This window comes from Musca vetustissima, unplaced genomic scaffold (genome assembly GCF_032173495.1).
Source record: "Musca vetustissima isolate MV318-11 ecotype Yass unplaced genomic scaffold, APGP_CSIRO_Mvet_v1 utg561, whole genome shotgun sequence".
NCBI classification, from domain to species: Eukaryota; Metazoa; Arthropoda; class Insecta; order Diptera; family Muscidae; genus Musca; species Musca vetustissima.
The window spans coordinates 566,222-586,969 of record NW_026886958.1 but is presented as its reverse complement, the minus strand read 5'-3'; the positions used below and the strand labels follow the sequence as shown (position 1 = coordinate 586,969).

The window sequence follows — 20,748 nt, the reverse complement described above, 5'->3', positions numbered from 1 at the left end:
ACACGTACACATTGTTGTAGACTAAATTAGATACGCTATGCTAAATGTTGTCTCAAACCTTAGGAAATTGGTCGTCCATTTGGCAAGAAATCGGACGATAGTATGTATATATTTAAGCTATATTTAACTAATTTCAATACATACGACACGCCATTTCAGACTCAATTCAATACTCTATGCCACATTTGCCGTAAATAAAATAAATGTAAGAATGTAAAAGAAGAAGCAAGGGAATGGAGGAAACTCTATATGGAAGCTATACCTTCATCTGAGCCCATTACAACCAAAGCTTACATACATACGTCATTCTATATCGAACAAACTTTAGACGTTTGGTGCAACATTTTTAAGAAATCAGATGAAAGTATGCATAGGAGATATATCTAAATCCGAACCGTTTTTATCAAATTTAAAAAGGTCTAAATAAGAGGGCAGTTCGGAAAAATTTTAGCCTAACACAAAAAAACGCGTTAGTCTGACGGGACCGACCATATGATACCCTACACAACATCCACGGAAATGTAACTTTGTGTGGTTCTTTATTCTGAGCTTGTACAATATTATACGATATTTGCAAACCTCTTGACCGACTAGAGGTCAGCCAATATTACTAATATCCAGTACAGCCCTTCTAATAATTTGTCCAGATTCCCTTCGCCGTGGGTTGTGTTGTGATGCACGGCTTTCAATTGTGGCCTACAGATCGACTCAAAAAAAAAAAAAAAATTAAGTTTTGGGTTTACTGCATCCCAATATTATTATCTGATCATCACCGAAAATTATAGGCGTTATCCTTGTCCACACCTGAACACTCGTGGAAAATTCCAAAGCGATCCGCGCTATATTTCCGCCCTCTAGTGTGGTAATGTGTTATTAAATAATATCTGAGTACGTAAGCACCTGTAAATATTTAAGTGTAACTACCACATCCGAGTACATACTACAATGTAATTGGTATCATTTTAAAAGTCATGCACTCCTCTTGGATATACTATCAACTTCTCGGGTCTATATCCTTCAGGAGTAAATATATACGCCATAGAATACAAGTTTTGTCAATTTTCACACAAAAGTCAGGGTCCACCCGCTAAATATTGACCGATCTTTATCAAAACAGGCATGCTTTGGCCCCATCCCCTTCTCCATGTAAAAATTCACGATGTTTGGGCCATAATTGCGGCCTCTAGAGCGACCAGAAAATAAGACAAAAATTTAGTTTTTGGTCCATTTCATCCCCTTCATTGACCAGAAACGATCCTACATGCAAAATGAAGATAGGTCCATAACTGTGGCCTGCATCGTGTTTACAAATTATAATGGACAGATGGTGGGACGGACACACATGTCTAGATCGACTCAGCTAGTCGAGATTTCGCGGCGTTACAAACTCTTGGGGCTGCACAAAGCTATGATACCCTGACAACATAGTTGTGTAGGGTATAAAAATGTTAAGTGTTTTGAAAACTTCAATCTCTGTTATGGACACATGTTAAATATTGTTTCGATCTGACAACTCCTTCATATAGAAACAGGTGTTCAAAAAAGACACATACATGGATAGATGGACGGACATACGCAAACCGACTCAGTAAGTGATTCTATGTAAATCCTCAATAACAAACATATGCACAAATACTTGTTATTTTTGTTGCAGTAGTTTCATATTTTATTTTCATCCAGTATCTGAGCATGCCTCCAAATTAGAAAAAAATTCGTTACTTCCATTAGCTGCAGCCACAGATCTTGCGAAGATGGGTACACTTGACGGGGTAATTGAATAAATACAGCGTGGTTTGCGGGCCTGCACCACATACTTGGCAAACAGATTTTGGCTTTTTCTAAGCTACGGACTATCTTCATCTGGGATGGGTTGAGCTCATCGATTGGAATTTTGATATAGAGGCTGCCTTTTTATAACGATGGACCTCTCTCTAGATCACGAAAATCCTTCCCGACACGCCAGAGAGTTCTACCACCATATAATGTTTACGATTATTCTCTCTGAAGCAAACAAGCAGGCACTAGGACGAATTTTTCCCGAGTAAATTATTATTTTATTAATATTTGGTTAAAATCTAAAAAATAAACAGATATTTCGTGGTACCGCTCTACGACCATAAAACCTTAAGAATTATATCAATATCTGGACGGAAATTCGTAGCTTTAACTTAAATATTACTAGCTATGTATGAAGTGCCTTAATGTACACCCGATGCCAGCTACAGTCAAATACAGACGTCTGACTTTGGAGTGCCTTCACTTTGAACCGTTGTCGTATTTTTCCATCGCTATATTCTTTCCACATTTCTTCGTAATTTCTTACATTTCAAATATTACTATTTACAATGTTTTGGTTTCATGTTGCTATCCTAACTATTTTACTCAACATTCCTACTAATACATTATATGTTTCTCTACCACCTCTTCATTTTATTTGCAGGCCATTGTACCGATGGGAAATAAAGGTAACGGCATTAAAATTGTCAAATTCTTGGAATATCCGCCACGACAACAGCTGTATATCGAAGTAAAAGATAAACTGCGAAAGAAATCCAATTATACGCTTAATTTGCGTTGGTATTCGAAGCTTAACCCCGAACCGGAAGGTTTCTATGTGGATCAGTATGAAAGTTCAAATGGTTTGGAAAGGTAATGTAAAAAAACAGAAGAATCATAAGAAGAAAAAAAAAAACAAACAAGAAATATATTACAAACGATTTTGATTTATTACTTTTTCGGAGAGGTCAATGAATGCTAGACAAAGTTTGGAATTAAAAAAATCTGCACCTTATAATAGTTCTTAAAAAAATTAATTAAAAAATTCGCACCTTATAATAGTCCAACACTACTTAAGTACTTAAAAAATATTATTTAAAAAAATCCGTACTTTATAATAGTCCTTAAAAATATTCTTTAAAAACCCCACGCCTTGTGATGGTCCTTAAAAATATTCTTTAAAAACCCCACGCCTTGTGATGGTCCTTAAAAAATCCACGCCTTGTGATGGTCCTTAAAAAATCCACGCCTTGTGATTGTCCTTAAAAAATCCACGCCTTGTGATGGTCCTTAAAAAATCCACGCCTTGTAATGGTCCTTAAAAAATCCACGCCTTGTGATGGTCCTTAAAAAATCCACGCCTTGTGATGGTCCTTATAAATATTCTTTAAAAACTCCACGCCTTGTGATGGTCCTTAAAAAATCCACGCCTTGTGATGGTCCTTAAAAAATCCACGCCTTGTGATGGTCCTTAAAAAATCCACGCCTTGTGATGGTCCTTAAAAAATCCACGCCTTGTGATGGTCCTTAAAAAATCCACGCCTTGTGATGGTCCTTAAAAAATCCACGCCTTGTGATGGTCCTTAAAAAATCCACGCCTTGTGATGGTCCTTAAAAAATCCACGCCTTGTGATGGTCCTTAAAAAATCCACGCCTTGTGATGGTCCTTAAAAAATCCACGCCTTGTGATGGTCCTTAAAAAATCCACGCCTTGTGATGGTCCTTAAAAAATCCACGCCTTGTGATGGTCCTTAAAAAATCCACGCCTTGTGATGGTCCTTAAAAAATCCACGCCTTGTGATGGTCCTTAAAAAATCCACGCCTTGTGATGGTCCTTAAAAAATCCACGCCTTGTGATGGTCCTTAAAAAATCCACGCCTTGTGATGGTCCTTAAAAAATCCACGCCTTGTGATGGTCCTTAAAAAATCCACGCCTTGTGATGGTCCTTAAAAAATCCACGCCTTGTGATGGTCCTTAAAAAATCCACGCCTTGTGATGGTCCTTAAAAAATCCACGCCTTGTGATGGTCCTTAAAAAATCCACGCCTTGTGATGGTCCTTAAAAAATCCACGCCTTGTGATGGTCCTTAAAAAATCCACGCCTTGTGATGGTCCTTAAAAAATCCACGCCTTGTGATGGTCCTTAAAAAATCCACGCCTTGTGATGGTCCTTAAAAAATCCACGCCTTGTGTCCTTAAAAAATCCACGGCTTGTGATGGTCCTTAAAAAATCCACGCCTTGTGATGGTCCTTAAAAAATCCACGCCTTGTGATGGTCCTTAAAAAATCCACGCCTTGTGATGGTCCTTATAAATATTCTTTAAAAACTCCACGCCTTGTGATGGTCCTTAAAAAATCCACGCCTTGTGATGGTCCTTATAAATATTCTTTAAAAACTCCACGCCTTGTGATGGTCCTTAAAAAATCCACGCCTTGTGATGGTCCTTAAAAAATCCACGCCTTGTGATGGTCCTTAAAAAATCCACGCCTTGTGATGGTCCTTAAAAAATCCACGCCTTGTGATGGTCCTTAAAAAATCCACGCCTTGTGATGTTCCTTAAACAATCCACGCCTTGTGATGGTCCCTAAAAAATTCACGCCTTGTGATGGCTCTTAAAAAATCCACGCCTTGTGACTGTCCTTAAATAATCCACGCCTTGTGATGGTCCTTAAAAAATCCACGCCTTGTGATGGTCCTTAAAAAATCCACGTCTTGTGATGGTCCTTAAAAAATCCACGCCTTGTGATGGTCCTTAAAAAATCCACGCCTTGTGATGGTCCTTAAAAAATCCACCCCTTGTGATGGTCCTTAAAAAATCCACGCCTTGTGATGGTACTTAAAAAATCCACGCCTTGTGATTGTCCTTAAAAAATCCACGCCTTGTGATGGTCCTTAAAAAATCCACGCCTTGTGATGGTCCTTAAAAAATTCACGCCTTGTGATGGTCCTTAAAAAATCCACGCCTTGTGATGGTCCTTAAAAAATCCACGCCTTGTGATGGTCCTTAAAAAATTCACGCCTTGTGATGGTCCTTAAAAAATCCACGCCTTGTGATGGTCCTTAAAAAATCCACGCCTTGTGATGGTCCTTAAAAAATCCACGCCTTGTGATGGTCCTTAAAAAATCCACGCCTTTGGATAGTCATTAAAAAATATTATTTAAAAAATCCACGCCTAATGATAGTCTTTAAAAAATATTATTTAAAAAATCCACACCTAATGATAAAAAATAGTATTTAAAAAATCTGTGCTTATATTATTCGATTTTTAGTCCAATATCCTTCAAATCTGCAATTTTAATTATTTTGTTTCACAGATTATTGGCAGCCACAGTTTTCCGGCCGAATGGTGCAAGAAAAGCCTTCCCTTGTTTCGATGAGCCCCATATAAGAGCACCCTTCCGTGTCTCGGTCTTTCGTGATCGCTTCCATATCGGTCTTTCCAATTCCATTGTCCATACCACAGAGGATGTTGGCTTCTATATGGGTACTGGGTTGGTAAGTAACGAAATCTATATTCAAAAAGAACTGAAACTAAATCTATCTCCCTCCCTCTCTTACCTTTCAGCTCCGCGACGACTTCATTGAAACACCACCACTGCCAGCCGATGCTGTGGCTTGGGTTGTAAGTGATTTCCAGCGTGAGTCATTACAACCCTCAGCTGCCTATTTACCTGCAACACAAGCTCCGCCATCAAGTGGTAGTGGTCGAAAATCGGGTCAACTGAGTAATTATACTCTGCAGAAGGATAAGAAACCTCCAGTGCGTAACATCACAGCCCTGACCCATTCATTGAACATCAATATTTTGGGTAAAAATCTTACCACCACCACCACAACTACTGCAACTCCCTCCAAGGATTTCGATACGAAAAATCTTACAGCCCTTAGCCAATCGACACGTTCCAGTATTACACGAGCCCCTTCGTATACATTTTATGCTCCGCGTGAGCTACTGCCAAGATCTTCATTTATTCTGCACACATCCAGAGATGTTTTGGAATATTTACAAACCTGGTTGGAGGTTAGTTATCCGTTGACCAAGGTTGATTTTGTGGCATTGCCATCGTTGGATCGTAATATTATATCTTCATTGGGTTTGGTCACATTGAAGACATCTTTTCTTACGGAACCGGAATCCATTACAACGTCACAATATCAAGAGAGCGCTTTACTGGTAGCTGAGGCAATTGTGCGACAATTTTTCGGTGGTATTACTTCGAGAAAAATTTTAAAAGATGTATGGTTGTGGGAGGGTCTAATTAAATATTTGGGTATTCACACCCTATCACCACTGCAAGAAAATTGGCCTTTACGTGAAATGTATTTATTTAATATGGCCACAGCAGCATTGGATATCGATGCGATCCAGGGATGGGATAGCATAATGAACGGCACCAGTCATGATGGCAACAATGAGGAGTTCTTTATACAAAAAGTAAGTGGGTCCAGGATTTTGAAGTTTCAGTTTTTTTAATGGCTACCTTTATCTCTCTCTTGTTCTTCTTTTAGACTGCCGCCATATTTTCCATGTTACATACGGCTATAGGAGAAGATCGTTTCAGAAGTTGCTTAGGAGGTTTTCTCAAGCTGAACCGGTTTAAAACTGCCGAACCTTTGGATTTGTGGAATATTTGCACGAAGAAAGCCAATGGAGCTAAAAATATAAAGGTAAGTATTTTTGCTTTGATGGAAAGGAAAATCGATTAGAGTTCTATAATCGGAAACATCAAGATAAAAGGTCCTATATGAACAGAAGATTTAAAAAATCCACGCCTTGATAGTTCCTGAAAAAATTCTATTTAAAAAATCCACGCCTTGATAGTTCCTGAAAAAATTCTATTTAAAAAATCCACGCCTTGATAGTTCCTGAAAAAATTCTATTTAAAAAATCCACGCCTTGATAGTTCCTGAAAAAATTCTATTTAAAAAATCCACGCCTTGATGGTCTCTGAAAAAATTCTATTTAAAAAATCCACGCCTTGATAGTCCCTGACAAAATTCTATTTAAAAAATCCACGCCTTGATAGTCCCTGACAAAATTCTATTTAAAAAATCCACGCCTTGATAGTCCCTGACAAAATTCTATTTAAAAAATCCACGCCTTGATAGTCCCTGACAAAATTCTATTTAAAAAATCCACGCCTTGATAGTCCCCGAAAAAATTCTATTTAAAAAATCCACACCTTTCCATGGGAGACCTTTCTTTTCGAGTTATTTTAACCTTACATAATATTCTACCTATCTTCTTCCTTTCCAGGACATGATGTCACTGTGGACCCATCAACCCGGTTTCCCCCTGCTGACCGTAACGAAAATGGGCAATCGTATAACCATATCACAAAAACCATTTAAACCTGCCGAATTTTTAGCCATTCATGATGATACCTATGATGGTAATAATTACAACAAAACTAACGTGAATTCCACAAATGGTACAACAACAACATCAACCACACCGACACCAACAACGGCCAGTGGCAAACACAAACCTCCGCAACAAATGAAATGGATTTTTCCCATAACCTATGTGACAGATATCAACAATAATACGGAAACATTGTGGATGCAAAATATCGATGGTAAGTTGGAGAGGCGGATCGGGGGAAGAACATTAAAGAAAGTTCCCCCAACCAAAATTTTGATCTAAAATACAATTTCCCTTTTCAATTTTCTACAGTAACATTCAACGTCCCGGAAAGTGTAAAATGGATTAAGGTAAATGCCCGGCAATCGGGCTATTATCGTGTGCTATATAACGAAGACAATTGGGCGAATATTATTGAGGATATGGCAAATGATCCTGAGAAATTTACCGGAGAAGTAAGTTGAACATAGTTTTAAACTACCACAGAAATATTAACAAATGTTTGATTTTTATGTTTTCAGGATCGCTTGGGCCTCTTGTCGGATGCATTTACTCTCTGCCACGCTAATTTGTTGCCATGTGAAATTACAATGAATCTGATTCAATATCTGCCGAGTGAAACAAATTGGGGTCCAATGGCCTTGACTCTAAGGCATTTGGAGAAATGGCGTCGCATTTTGAAATATTCGGAATGTTTCCTAATGCTGTCGGAATTTATAAAAATGAAGCTGTCGACGGTAATTGAGAAGATCGGTTGGAATGATGAGGGCGATGAAGCAACCAGGTAATACAAAAATTCAAAAAATCAAGTAAAAACCTTGACGAATATTCTTGGACCTTAAAAAATATTTTTTTAAAAAATCCACGACTATAGATGGACCTTAAAAAATATTCTTTGAAAAATTCACCTCTATAGATGGATTTAAAAAATATTCTTTAAAAAATACACGCCATGTTGTTTATGGAAAAATTGTATGGTGCTTGAAAAAATATTCTTTAAAAAATACACGCCATGTTGGTTCTGTAAAAAATGTATGGTCGTTGAAAAAATATTCTTTTAGAAATCCACGCCTTGTATGGTCCTTGAAAAAATATTCTTTTAGAAATCCACCCCTTGTATGGTCCTTGAAAAAATATTCTTTTAGAAATCCACGCCTTGTATGGTCCTTGAAAAAATATTCTTTTAGAAATCCACACCTTGTATGGTCCTTGAAAAAATATTCTTTAGAAATACACGCCATGTTGTTTATGGAAAAAATGTATGGTGCTTGAAAAAATATTCTTTAAAAAATACACGCCATGTTGTTTATGGAAAAAATGTATGGTGCTTGAAAAAATATTCTTTAAAAAATACACGCCATGTTGGTTCTGTAAAAAATGTATGGTCTTTGAAAAAATATTCTTTTAGAAATCCACGCCTTGTATGGTCTTGAAAAAATATTCTTTTAGAAATCCACGCCTTGTATGGTCTTGAAAAAATATTCTTTTAGAAATCCACACCTTGTATGGTCCTTGAAAAAATATTCTTTTAGAAATCCACGCCTTGTATGGTCCTTGAAAAAATATTCTTTAATAAATCCACGCCTTGTATGGTCCTTGAAAAAATATTCTTTAATAAATCCACGCCTTGTATGGTCCTTGAAAAAATATTCTTTAATAAATCCACGCCTTGTATGGTCCTTGAAAAAATATTCTTTAATAAATCCACGCCTTGTATGGTCCTTGAAAAAATATTCTTTAAAAAATCCACGCCTTGTATGGTCCTTAAACCAATATTCTTTAAAATCCACGCCTTGTATGGTCCTTGAAAAAATATTCTTTAATAAATCCACGCCTTGTATGGTCCTTGAAAAAATATTCTTTAATAAATCCACGCCTTGTATGGTCCTTGAAAAAATATTCTTTAATAAATCCACGCCTTGTATGGTCCTTGAAAAAATATTCTTTAATAAATCCACGCCTTGTATGGTCCTTGAAAAAATATTCTTTAATAAATCCACGCCTTGTATGGTCCTTGAAAAAATATTCTTTAATAAATCCACGCCTTGTATGGTCCTTGAAAAAATATTCTTTAATAAATCCACGCCTTGTATGGTCCTTGAAAAAATATTCTTTAATAAATCCACGCCTTGTATGGTCCTTGAAAAAATATTCTTTAATAAATCCACGCCTTGTATGGTCCTTGAAAAAATATTCTTTAATAAATCCACGCCTTGTATGGTCCTTGAAAAAATATTCTTTAATAAATCCACGCCTTGTATGGTCCTTGAAAAAATATTCTTTAATAAATCCACGCCTTGTATGGTCCTTGAAAAAATATTCTTTAATAAATCCACGCCTTGTATGGTCCTTGAAAAAATATTCTTTAATAAATCCACGCCTTGTATGGTCCTTGAAAAAATATTCTCTAAGAAATCCACGCCTTGTATGGCCTTGAATCCCCCGCCTTGTATGGTCCTTGAAAAAATATTCTTGTAGAAATCCACGCCTTGTATGGTCCTTGAAAAAATATTCTTTTAGAAATCCACGCCTTGTATGGTCCTTGAAAAAATATTCTTTTAGAAATCCACGCCTTGTTTGGATGGTCCTTGAAAAAATATTCTTTTAGAAATCCACGCCTTGTATGGTCCTTGAAAAAATATTCTTTAGAAATCCACGCCTTGTATGGTCCTTGAAAAAATATTCTTTTAGAAATCCACGCCTTGTATGGTCCTTGAAAAAATATTCTTTTAGAAATCCACGCCTTGTATGGTCCTTGAAAAAATATTCTTTTAGAAATCCACGCCTTGTATGGTCCTTGAAAAAATATTCTTTTAGAAATCCACGCCTTGTATGGTCCTTGAAAAAATATTATTTTAGAAATCCACGCCTTGTATGGTCCTTGAAAAATCTACGCCTTGTATGGTCCTTGAAAAAATATTCTTTTAGAAATCCAGGCATTGTATGGTCCTTGACAAAATGTACGTCGTGTATGCTCCTTGAAAAATATCCACGCCAAAAATCCACGCCTTATAAAGGTCTTTAAAAAATCCACGCCTTATAAAGGTCTTTAAAAAATCCACGCCTTATAAAGGTCTTTAAAAAATCCACGCCTTATAAAGGTCTTTAAAAAATCAACGCCTTATAAAGGTCTTTAAAAAATCCACGCCTTATAAAGGTCTTTAAAAAATCCACGCCTTGTGTGGACTTTGAAAAAATATTTTTTTTTAATCAAAGTTTTGATAGTCCTTGAAAAATATTTTTTAACTACTTAATTATTTTTCCCCCAAACAGATTAATGCGTCCTGAAGTGTTACTCGCCTCCGTTCTCTGGGAAGACATCGACAGCATAACCAAGGCGAAAAATATGTTGAACCAATTTCTATTCTACAATGGCACAGCTATTCCCCCAAATCTGAGAGAGGTAAATTCAAATCAGCTACTCTCTTATTGGCTTACTAAAATCGTCTCTCATTTCTCTTGCAGGTCGTTTACACAGGTTCCATATTATCGGGGGAGTATATTTTCTGGCAACATTGTTGGGAGAGATTTGTTACCCTGCAAAGAAATTCCGATAGCTATGTGGAACGTATGCAGTTGCTGAGGGCTTTGGGTAGAACTAAAGATGCCTGGCTACAAAATCGTCTGCTCTCCCATGTAACCATGCTGCCGACCACTGAAGTGGTACAGGTGCTGCAGGCAATTGCTGGAACACCCACAGGCGGTGCCATGGCTTGTCGTTTCTTGCAGGCCAAATGGTTTGAATTGGAATCACGTATGGGCCAGGGTACACTGGCATTTGCCAAAGTGATATCGGCCATAACACAATACGGGGCAACAAAATTCGATTATGATGAGGTAATAATGGAAAAGAACTCAAAATTTATTTTTAAAAATTATTAATTTGTGTCTCCTTTACTCCCACAGCTCAAATCCCTGGTACATCGTTTTGGTCGAGGGCCCGGTTTGGGGGTTTTAAATATGACCCTAAGTAGTGTGGCTTCCAATGTAGAATGGGTGGCTAGATCTCAGCCCTCACTGTATAAATGGGTGGAGAGTAATCTACATTCCCATTAAAAGTAAGGGCCATAAACAACTCATTCTCTCTCACCCTCTTTCTCACACACACACTCACACATCTACAAAAGAAACTCACTCAAAACATTAAATGTAAATCTGTATAGTATTTAAAATTTATTTATATATAAAGAAAATAATTATCATCATTTTTTTCAAAATAAAAGAAAGTCATAAAAATAAGAAATATAAAAATTCAATCAAAAGGAAAATAAATAATGCAAACTGAGAAAAAAAGTGATCAAAGAGGAACTAAATATATATATAAAAAAATAAACTCATTATATCATATGGTATATAAATCACTTACAATTAGTAGAAAACAAAATAAACTTAAATTTCAAAACAAAAAAATCAAGAGAAAGGAAGTACATACATGCATACATATATCCTCATTTGTAATTATGTTCCTTTGGAAAATGAAAAACAAACAAAAAATAGAAATTCACGAAGCCAACAAACAAAAAATATTTAATTATGTTGTTGTAATTATCATCAGGAATACATACACAAATACATCTAATTATATATACTTACACATATTAAAAAAAAAAACAAAACAAAACCAAAAATCCTTTTTTGAGGTAAACGAATATTTCCTTTTCCATATCTTTGTTTAACTAATATTAATTTAAATGAATTTATTTTGATTTATTTAAGAGCATTATAAGTAAAGAAATATTAAGAATAATGAGAAAAATGTATATTAGGGTGTAGTAAATTAGAAAATAATATTTATATTGAATGAAAATAGAAAAAATTGGATTAAAGAAAATAAAAAGACAAAAGAAAATCACAATATTTTATTTTTATATTTTTAATTTTTTTAATTCTGAAATACGAAAAAATTAACGATTTCGAATGTATGCCACAATTTAAGTTAAATTTTATATAAATTCTCGTTGTTTGTGTCGTATACGTTGTGACATTACTTATACGCATGGGAAGACAGTGAAAGCGACTTATTTTTAATTTGTCTACCTATAGAAAACCATATGTGTCAGTAGATTTTTCCTCTCCTATCAACATTTTTAATTGCCTTATACGATTTCATTTCAACATCGACTTCCAAAACATTGTCCGATGCTATAAAATATTAAAAATAAAAATATTTTCCTTTCGTATGTTGTACTGTTATAAATCTTAATCATTTTACTGGAAGTGAAAAGAAAATTTTGCCTCAATTCCAATTTAATTATTTATACTTTCTCGTTGTTTGATGAGCGATATTTCATATCAGTGTGTCGTATACGCTGTGACATTACTTATACGCATTTCAGGGCAGTACAATGAAATTTTAAGTTCCTTTTTGTTGCACTTTATATCTGTTTTTTTTTTAACATAGGAAACCGTATGTGTTAATAAAATTAGCTCTTTCCTCCAATATTTACATTTTTAATTGCCACAAAGAATTTCGGAACATTTTCTGATGATATAAAATATTAAAGTGAGATCATAATATTATTTTTCTATGTATTTTACATGTATTGAGTTTTGAAAAAAAAGATACTGCTATACTGTTCTGGGAAAATATTTCAGCAAAATTAAAACTGAATAAATTTGAATGTACGAAAAGTTCGAAAATATGTGAAATTTTTATCTATTTGCTCTTTGATATTTCAAAACCATGTGTCGTATACGTTGTGACATTACTTATACGCATAGAAGTACAGTACAATAAAATATAAGGTTACCATTTGTACTACAGCGTAAATATTATTTATATTTTTATAATTTTTCTAGTACTTAAAAGGACTAACAATCGTTTATCTTTCTACCATAAAATATTTTGAGATTCTAAAGCCTTATTTACAAATGTTAGAAGGCTAAACACAATGTTGTTCCTACTTTTTATACCCTCCACCATAGTGTGGAGGGTATATTAATTTTGTCATTCCGTTTGTAACACATCGAAATATTAATTTCCGACCCTACAACCCGTCTGTTGTAATAACGCTATCTTCTGAAGGAATTGAGATATGGTGCTGAAATTTTGCATAGGGTTGTCTTTTGTCTGCAGGCAGGTCAATTTCGAAGATGGGATATATCGGTCCACGTTTAGGCATAGCTCCCATATAAGGGTTTGTTTGGCTTCTTGACCGTGTTTTTCAACCGAATTCGCTGAAATTTGGTACGTTGGGTTCTTATTGGGTATTAAATGTTTCCACAAAAAATTATGAGTATAGGTACACTTTTTCTAGTAGCCCCCATATAACACAACCTCCCAATTTTCAGTATTTTGGTAGTTTTGATCGTATTTTTCCGCCGAATTAGCTGTAATTTAGTATTTTGAGTTCTTAATAGATACCAAATTTCTCCACAAAAAATTATGAATATAGGTCAATTTTTTTCGTAGCCACCATATAAGGGTATCCCCAATATTCCGTATTTTGGGGTCCTTGAGAGCGTTTTTCAACCGAATTCGCTGCAATTTGGTATATGGTAACAAATCTCCCTACCAAAAATTATTTATATTCGCCACCTTTTTTGGGTAGTCCCCATATAACCCCCTTCTTATATTAAAATAGTTATCTAATTTGTTCCGCGTTTTGGGTTTGGTTCTAAGAGTCTGTCGTAATCATTTAACCTGCGGAGGATATCGAGATAAAGCTAGAACGTAAGGTTCGATAATGAACTAGCCCCTGTGTGGAAGGTATCAGAAGGAGTGGACCGATAGTCCACATCTTCGAACCTGAACTAAGTTTGGAAGAAATAATAAGATAGGCACAGGTTAGATGAAATCAAAATTTTCTGGAACATGGTTCACATTATGATTTACATAATCATGTTGTAGAAATGTCGGTATAGGTTCACTTTTTGGTATTTTCCCCACATTTTCATTTCAAGTACCTGTCAGTATATCTATGGTGGAGGGTATCCAAAGTTCGGCCCGGCCGAACTTAACGCTTTTTCACTTGTTATGAAATTATAATCGTTTTATGAAATTATAACACTAACATCATATTTTTACGACTGACAGGCATACTTACGGAACATCTGCCTTCAGTCACATTTCCACAAAAATGTGTGCGAGGAAGACAGCAAATTGCTAGAAGATTTCTCAGCTTTTGCAAGTATGCAATTCTTGGAAAATGAGACTATCCTCGAACTAACAGACCTAAGGAGATGTGAATGGAAAGACCACAGAATCCCTAGAAGTATAAAACGTCCAATCTTTCGTCAAACTAATTTTGCTTTCGCTAGCTTAGGTATATATATCTTATTATTGGATAAAGCTAATCGAATATTTTTCAAATTTCAGATTAATCTTTGAAACGAAAATTTTTGAAATGTAGTTGTTAATTTATATAAACATTTTGACCTTCCGAAACTTTCCTATATAATTTTGGAGTGGACTTAAACAAAACGGTGTCAACTTTTTACGAAAAGATTCATAGTCATCAGTTTATATTAATCTTGAAGATGATAGGCAATAGATTTTTAACACCAACTTAATCTACTTTTAAACTAATCTTTATTGGAAACTAGGAATTTTATGTAGTTCGTCATTATTTTTTATGGCTAAAAAAATGAATTTAATATTTTGCTTTAAAATTTTTTTATTTGTGTAATTTCACTTCAAACGAGGTGTCGTATACGTTGCGGCGCTATTTATACACATTGGTGTACATAATCCTTTAATGGCTGATTTATTTAAAACTACAGGTTATTTGTATATTTATAGGAAAATACAAATTATGTTGTTGCAAGCTCACAGAAAACACGAGGCTTTAGTGAGGCTCACTTAAAAGAATGAATAAATTATGAGGAGTCATACATAAATATTATTGATTTCAGCGTATAGTTTATTTTTCAAAATTGTAATACCTCTGAGAAGTCCTCAAGGTATTTCCTTTAATATTCCAATACCATCTGTTGCAAGGTTTCAAAATAAAACTTTCTCTGTTTATAAATAGACACCTATTTTCCCATATATGGCATTGAAAAATAAGGTTTTTTAATACTTTGATGCCATCTTAATGCGTTTTAAAAGATTTTGATTTGTGTAATTTCTCTTCATCTCAGATTGACGAGGTGTCGTACACGTTACGGCGCAACATATATACATTGGTGTTCATAATCCTTTAATGGTTGATTTATTTTAAACTGCAGGTTATTTGTATTTTTTCGGAAAATACTAATCAGGTTATGACACTATTTAAGCTCACAGAAAACACCAGGATTTAGTGCAAAATGAAGATCATTGGTTTGGGAGTATAGTCTATCTTTCAAAATTATTATAACTCTGAGAAAACATCAAGGTATTCAAAAAACATAGAAAAAAAATTATAAAAAAACTTCCAAAAATAGGGATGACAGTTGATTCTTACCCGTTCTAGAATGAAAGACATCAGGTGGCATTACAAGGTAGTATTATCATAAAACACTGGGTCACATACGTTATGACATTATTTATACGCATTAGGCCACCATATATTTCGTTTTGTCTGCATTCATTTGTTTAACCTTGACGGACCGTGGCTCGGTGTAATATAAAATAAAAAAATGCAATATGTTTTCTCTTCTCCAGGAATTTGGATTGCAAATTATTAACTCGACTTCTACACAACTAATATTAATCTCTTGTGAAATGGCGAGAAATTGCGCATCTTTCTAATAAATCAAATTCGATCGGTTTGTGTGGTTTGTGACTTGACGGCAACAGCACACAACATTTTATCTTCGTTTCCGAAAAAGTAAAATCCAATCGTCCCATTGAACCAAAAATCAAAACAAACTGTGAATTTTTCTGCATGTAATGGCCCCCTTAAGGGTTCAAAAAGCACACCAAACAGTGAATTTTTCTGGATTTAATGGTTGAGGATTTTCGAGTAAGAAATATGCTTTATCAAGTAATCGACACATTCAGGTTTTCGGCAAGACATTTTCAGCGAAACAAGAAAAACGTTGAAGCATAGGCCTTACAATTTTTGTAAACGTTCTAATCTCTTTAAATTGTTTCACAATTTTGCCAATTGCTTGCGTAGTTGGACGATTATGTAAAGCTCAATCTCTTCTTAAGGCACGATATGTGGCTGTGGTTCTGAATCACCATTTTTTAGTAGTTGTGAGGTAGATAATAATTTTTATGAGTTGTTAGAAAGTTAAGCGATCCATTTTCATCAGTATCAGACTTTCAACTGAAAAGAAAATCAATAGACTTAACAACTTAGTTTGACAGATATCGAATTCTAGATCCATACTTTTGCAGCCACAAAATGTATAACCCTGATTTGTTTAAATATATGTTTACATTTTGAAAATCTATTTATATCATATAAAATACGAAATATCTTCTACAGTGAATAATTATTTCTTATTAGGCGTATACATTGTGTCAGTACTCATACGCACAGTGGTACCATATTTACTTTCCGTAATGTTTCGTTACTGTCGGTATTGAGTATTCTATGCCACTGAAGACAGTCGATTTTGTGAATTTATTCGAATTCATACTTTCATATATTGTTAATATATAATAGTTTTTCCTAAGATCTTACCTATGGTAGATAAAGTTAGACACTTTTCTATGGCAACATTTTTATATAATTTTTTTATCAATTAGAATATTTTTCAGTCACATATAAATCCTATATAGTTAGAAATCATATTAGTTCCGTTCCAGAACCTAAAAGAATCTACTAATTTTACAAGTTTTGCAACTTTTTACTCGATACCGGTTCCTGAACCCACAAAACTTGTAAAACATTGAACCAAATTTAAGAGAACATAAAATTGCGTTTTCTTTGAAAACTTTTTATTCGAAAAATTTGTCCGAGTAAAATGGTAAACAGGAATGCCAACTTCTGATTGGTTGTTATACTGATTTTTAAGTACTGCCATCTATATATATATATATATATATTCCCAAACTTTCGAAATTATTTTGTACACTGAGAGCAATTTTGAAATGTTTCCCTTTTACTAGTTTTACTATTAAAAAGTACTAGAACAGACTAATTATTGTAATTTTATATATTATTCGGTGGCGTATACATCGTGTCAATACTAATACGTACAGTGGTGCATTCCTTTGTTTAGCAAAGTTGAGCTAAGCCGTACAGGTATATATTTTTTTTCTATAACAATTTATTTTTAAATATATCTTGTTCAACTTTTTTACTATTAAAAGAACTAAAGTCATACTAAATCAGTATCGTAATACGGATGTACAAAACTTATAGTTAGTGGAACCCCATTTATCATGATTCTACAGTTTTTGTTCTGTGGCGTATACATGATATCAGTACATATACGCATAGTGATACCATATCAGTTTACGAATATCTTAAACGAATTATAGTAACAGTTTTGAGTTGATTCTGAAAGGAACTACTGCTTTTCCGAAGAACATATAGAGCTTTCTGTCGGTATAAATATATTTTTCTCAGTGCTCTTTATAATAATTCTCATAAAATTGTCTGCCAGAAAAAGGACGTGTCCCATGTGTCGTATTCGTTTCACTGTTGTTCATACGCAATGAGAAATCGACTCAATTGATTAGTTAATAAAATGTAGTTTAATTAAACAAATCTGTTTTTACTACACCCTAATATACATGGAATTAAATTAGATCATAACAATGGAAATCGAAGAAACTAATGCACACGACAGAGCAAAATATTTGGTGGTAGAGAAATTAGAAATGTTATCAATCCATATCATATTTGTCTTTTAGTTCAATTTTTTGAATTATTATTTATAAATAATTAATTTAATTATAATTAAAAAATATATATAAAATAACTCAAAGTCACAAAAGTCTGGTTTAGTAAAATTATATCACAAATTTAATTTTTTAAAATTGTTTTATATTATTATTTGAATTTTAGTAAAAGGCTTATTAGGTTTATTGTTTCATGTTAATATTTGTAGAAAATAATAATTATTTCTATTCCTCATATAAAAAATTTTATTTCTTTGCATTTCAAAATATTTTAATATAATTGAAATAAAAAATTTATTAATTTTATTTTTATTATATTCATAATATGTGTTATGTATTTTTTAATAATTAAAAATAATCTTTACTAATACATCTATAAAAAATAATAACAAAACTATATATTAATAAAAATCTTTTATCATTATTATAAATATATTTATATATATATTTACTATAGTAAATAGATTTTAGTTATCATGTAATTAAGTATAAATATAAATTTAGTAAATTAAAAAAAAAATAATCTGTAATTTATATAAATGTATAATGTATAAATGTCTACAGATTTGTTGTAAATGTATATGGAAATAAAGTATATAAATAAAAAAAAAAACAAAATATATATACCAAAACAAAAAAATAAATTTTTTTAACGTATTATTTAATATTATTTATTACATACCAATAACAACAATCACATTGTAAAATAATAATACTCCTTGAAATATAAATATAAAAAAATACCACAAAATATATTCAAATAAATCCATAGTTTCTTCCCATACAATTTTTAATAAAAATATTTTCTATAAATTCCAAGAAATAAAATAATCCAATTACAATAAATAATCACACATGTTTTTTTTAATTCTATATATTTTTGTAATAACCTATATATAAATATACGAAAGAACACATTCACAATTTTATTACCCTCCATTATTATAATAATTTTTTGAAAATTAATAACAAAACCACTTAGGATCTAGCAACCAACATAATATTAAGTAAATACAAATAATATACAATTTAAAAACAAAGGTAATAATAAAAAAATAAAACAAATGTCTCAATGAAAATAAATATATTTTGGAATACTAAAAAATAAAATTAAAATTTATATTCGTATAAAAAACAACACAAATAAAAAAATATTTTATTTTTTTATTGATTAATTATTTGACCTTCCCTTAATATATTTATAAAAATAATTGGTTTCGATATATAATTTATATAAATATTTCATTGTGGCGTATACATCACAACACCATGTATACGCAGTGTGGTACTATATATTAGGTTTTTATATGAATGGCGGATGCATTAAAACTTCCCAAACAAAGCTTTTGAAGTTTTTGGCGAGTCACTGTAGATGCGTGTGGCCTAGCGTTGGCCTGGTGGAACACAATCCAAAGTAGAGTTGAGATAAAGGACATATTGATGTTTTTGTCTGTCTAAATATAAATATTTTTTTATAATTCTCAAAAAATTATCTACCAATAAAATACGTGCCTATGTACCGTATACGTATGAATGTTAATCATACGCAATGAGAAATCGACTCAATTGATTGGAGAATAAAATGTATTTAAAATATTTCCTTGTCGTTACAACAAGTGTGTAAATTATGTTATGCACTCCATCTATCATTTTGAAATAGTATATTTATAAAATGTCTTCTAAATATTGTATCGATTTTGATCATGATCTGAGAAAAGTTTGTAAGCTATTCTTATAGGCTCCTCGATTAAGTAGGGAACTAGATACCTCCCCAACACACTTATCATAAAGACGTTATATCTCGGATATTATTAGGGGGCCTTAGAGGCAAACATTCAATTAGTTTTCGGATATTCATGCAGGATATTTTTTAAATTGCTTTCACAAATGTGAATAAATGAAGACCATTGTATAGGCTTCTATGCTTACATGCTTACATGGTAAATTGTTTGCCTGGAGATTTTTTTATCCTCTCAGAAATTCGAATTCGTGGCCTTCCCCTTCTGCGTGAACCATCAGTAGGCTCGCCTTTATATGCCTTTTGAGCTGGGACATCCTCATCCATTCGCACAACATGACCTAGCCAATGTAGTTGCTGCATATCGATACGTTTGACTACGTCAATGTCCGAGAATAGATGGTAAAACTCATGGTTCATTCGTCGGCGATATTCACCGTCGACGCTGATCGTCCCATAGATTTTTCGGAAAATTTTTCTCTCAAACACTCTAAGAGCTGCCTCGTCTGCTTGCCCAAGCACTCATGCTTCAGATCTATACAACAGCACCTGATAGAGTTTGATCTGGTGAGAGGTAGCCTTGTTTCTAAACTGCTTACTTAGACCACAGTAGCATCTGTTGGCCAACCCTATCCTTCTCCGAACTTCAAAACTGATGTCATTAACTTTATTTATGGCAGTACCGAAGTATATAAAATATTTGACAATCTCGAAGCAGTAGTTCAGTAGTTCTCAAGTTCCACAGTTGGTCCGAGTCTACTGGACGGCTTGCGCGTTGATACCATCCACATGGTATTCTTGCCATTTTCTGCCAGACCTACTTTGGCTTAATGTCTTAATTTGTTCAAAGGTGGCTGTTACCGCTCGCAATGTTCGACCCATTATGTCGATGTCGTCGGCATAGGCGAGTAACATATGCTGTTTGGTGTACCCGTATGACCTTTTCCAGCAGAATGTTAAAAAGGTCACACGACAAACTGTCACCTTGTCTGAATCCTCGTTCGGTATTGAATAACTCCGAGATATCCTTTCCAACTTTACTACTGACCTTGTGCCAGTTAAAGTTATATTTATCCTGTATATCTGTATAAATTTTACAGAAATGCCGAATGCAGACATTGCTTTAAACACCTCTAAGAGGATT

General features: G+C 33.5%; 1 protein-coding gene across 2 annotated transcripts in view; it reads left to right on the top strand.

Moving 5' to 3' along the window:
• Window positions 1-11,199, top strand: part of LOC133334444 (endoplasmic reticulum aminopeptidase 2) — a 122,704-nt gene extending 111,505 nt beyond the window's left edge. For both annotated transcript variants that reach the window (XM_061542741.1, XM_061542742.1), the window contains exons 5-14: window positions 2,441-2,649; window positions 5,093-5,273; window positions 5,344-6,213; window positions 6,288-6,446; window positions 7,036-7,357; window positions 7,456-7,598; window positions 7,665-7,927; window positions 10,417-10,546; window positions 10,609-10,980; window positions 11,050-11,199. In XM_061542741.1, the coding sequence (XP_061398725.1) occupies window positions 2,441-2,649; window positions 5,093-5,273; window positions 5,344-6,213; window positions 6,288-6,446; window positions 7,036-7,357; window positions 7,456-7,598; window positions 7,665-7,927; window positions 10,417-10,546; window positions 10,609-10,980; window positions 11,050-11,199 (2,799 nt within the window). The remainder of the gene's footprint in view (window positions 1-2,440; window positions 2,650-5,092; window positions 5,274-5,343; window positions 6,214-6,287; window positions 6,447-7,035; window positions 7,358-7,455; window positions 7,599-7,664; window positions 7,928-10,416; window positions 10,547-10,608; window positions 10,981-11,049) is intronic.
• Window positions 11,200-20,748: the final 9,549 nt, after the last annotated feature.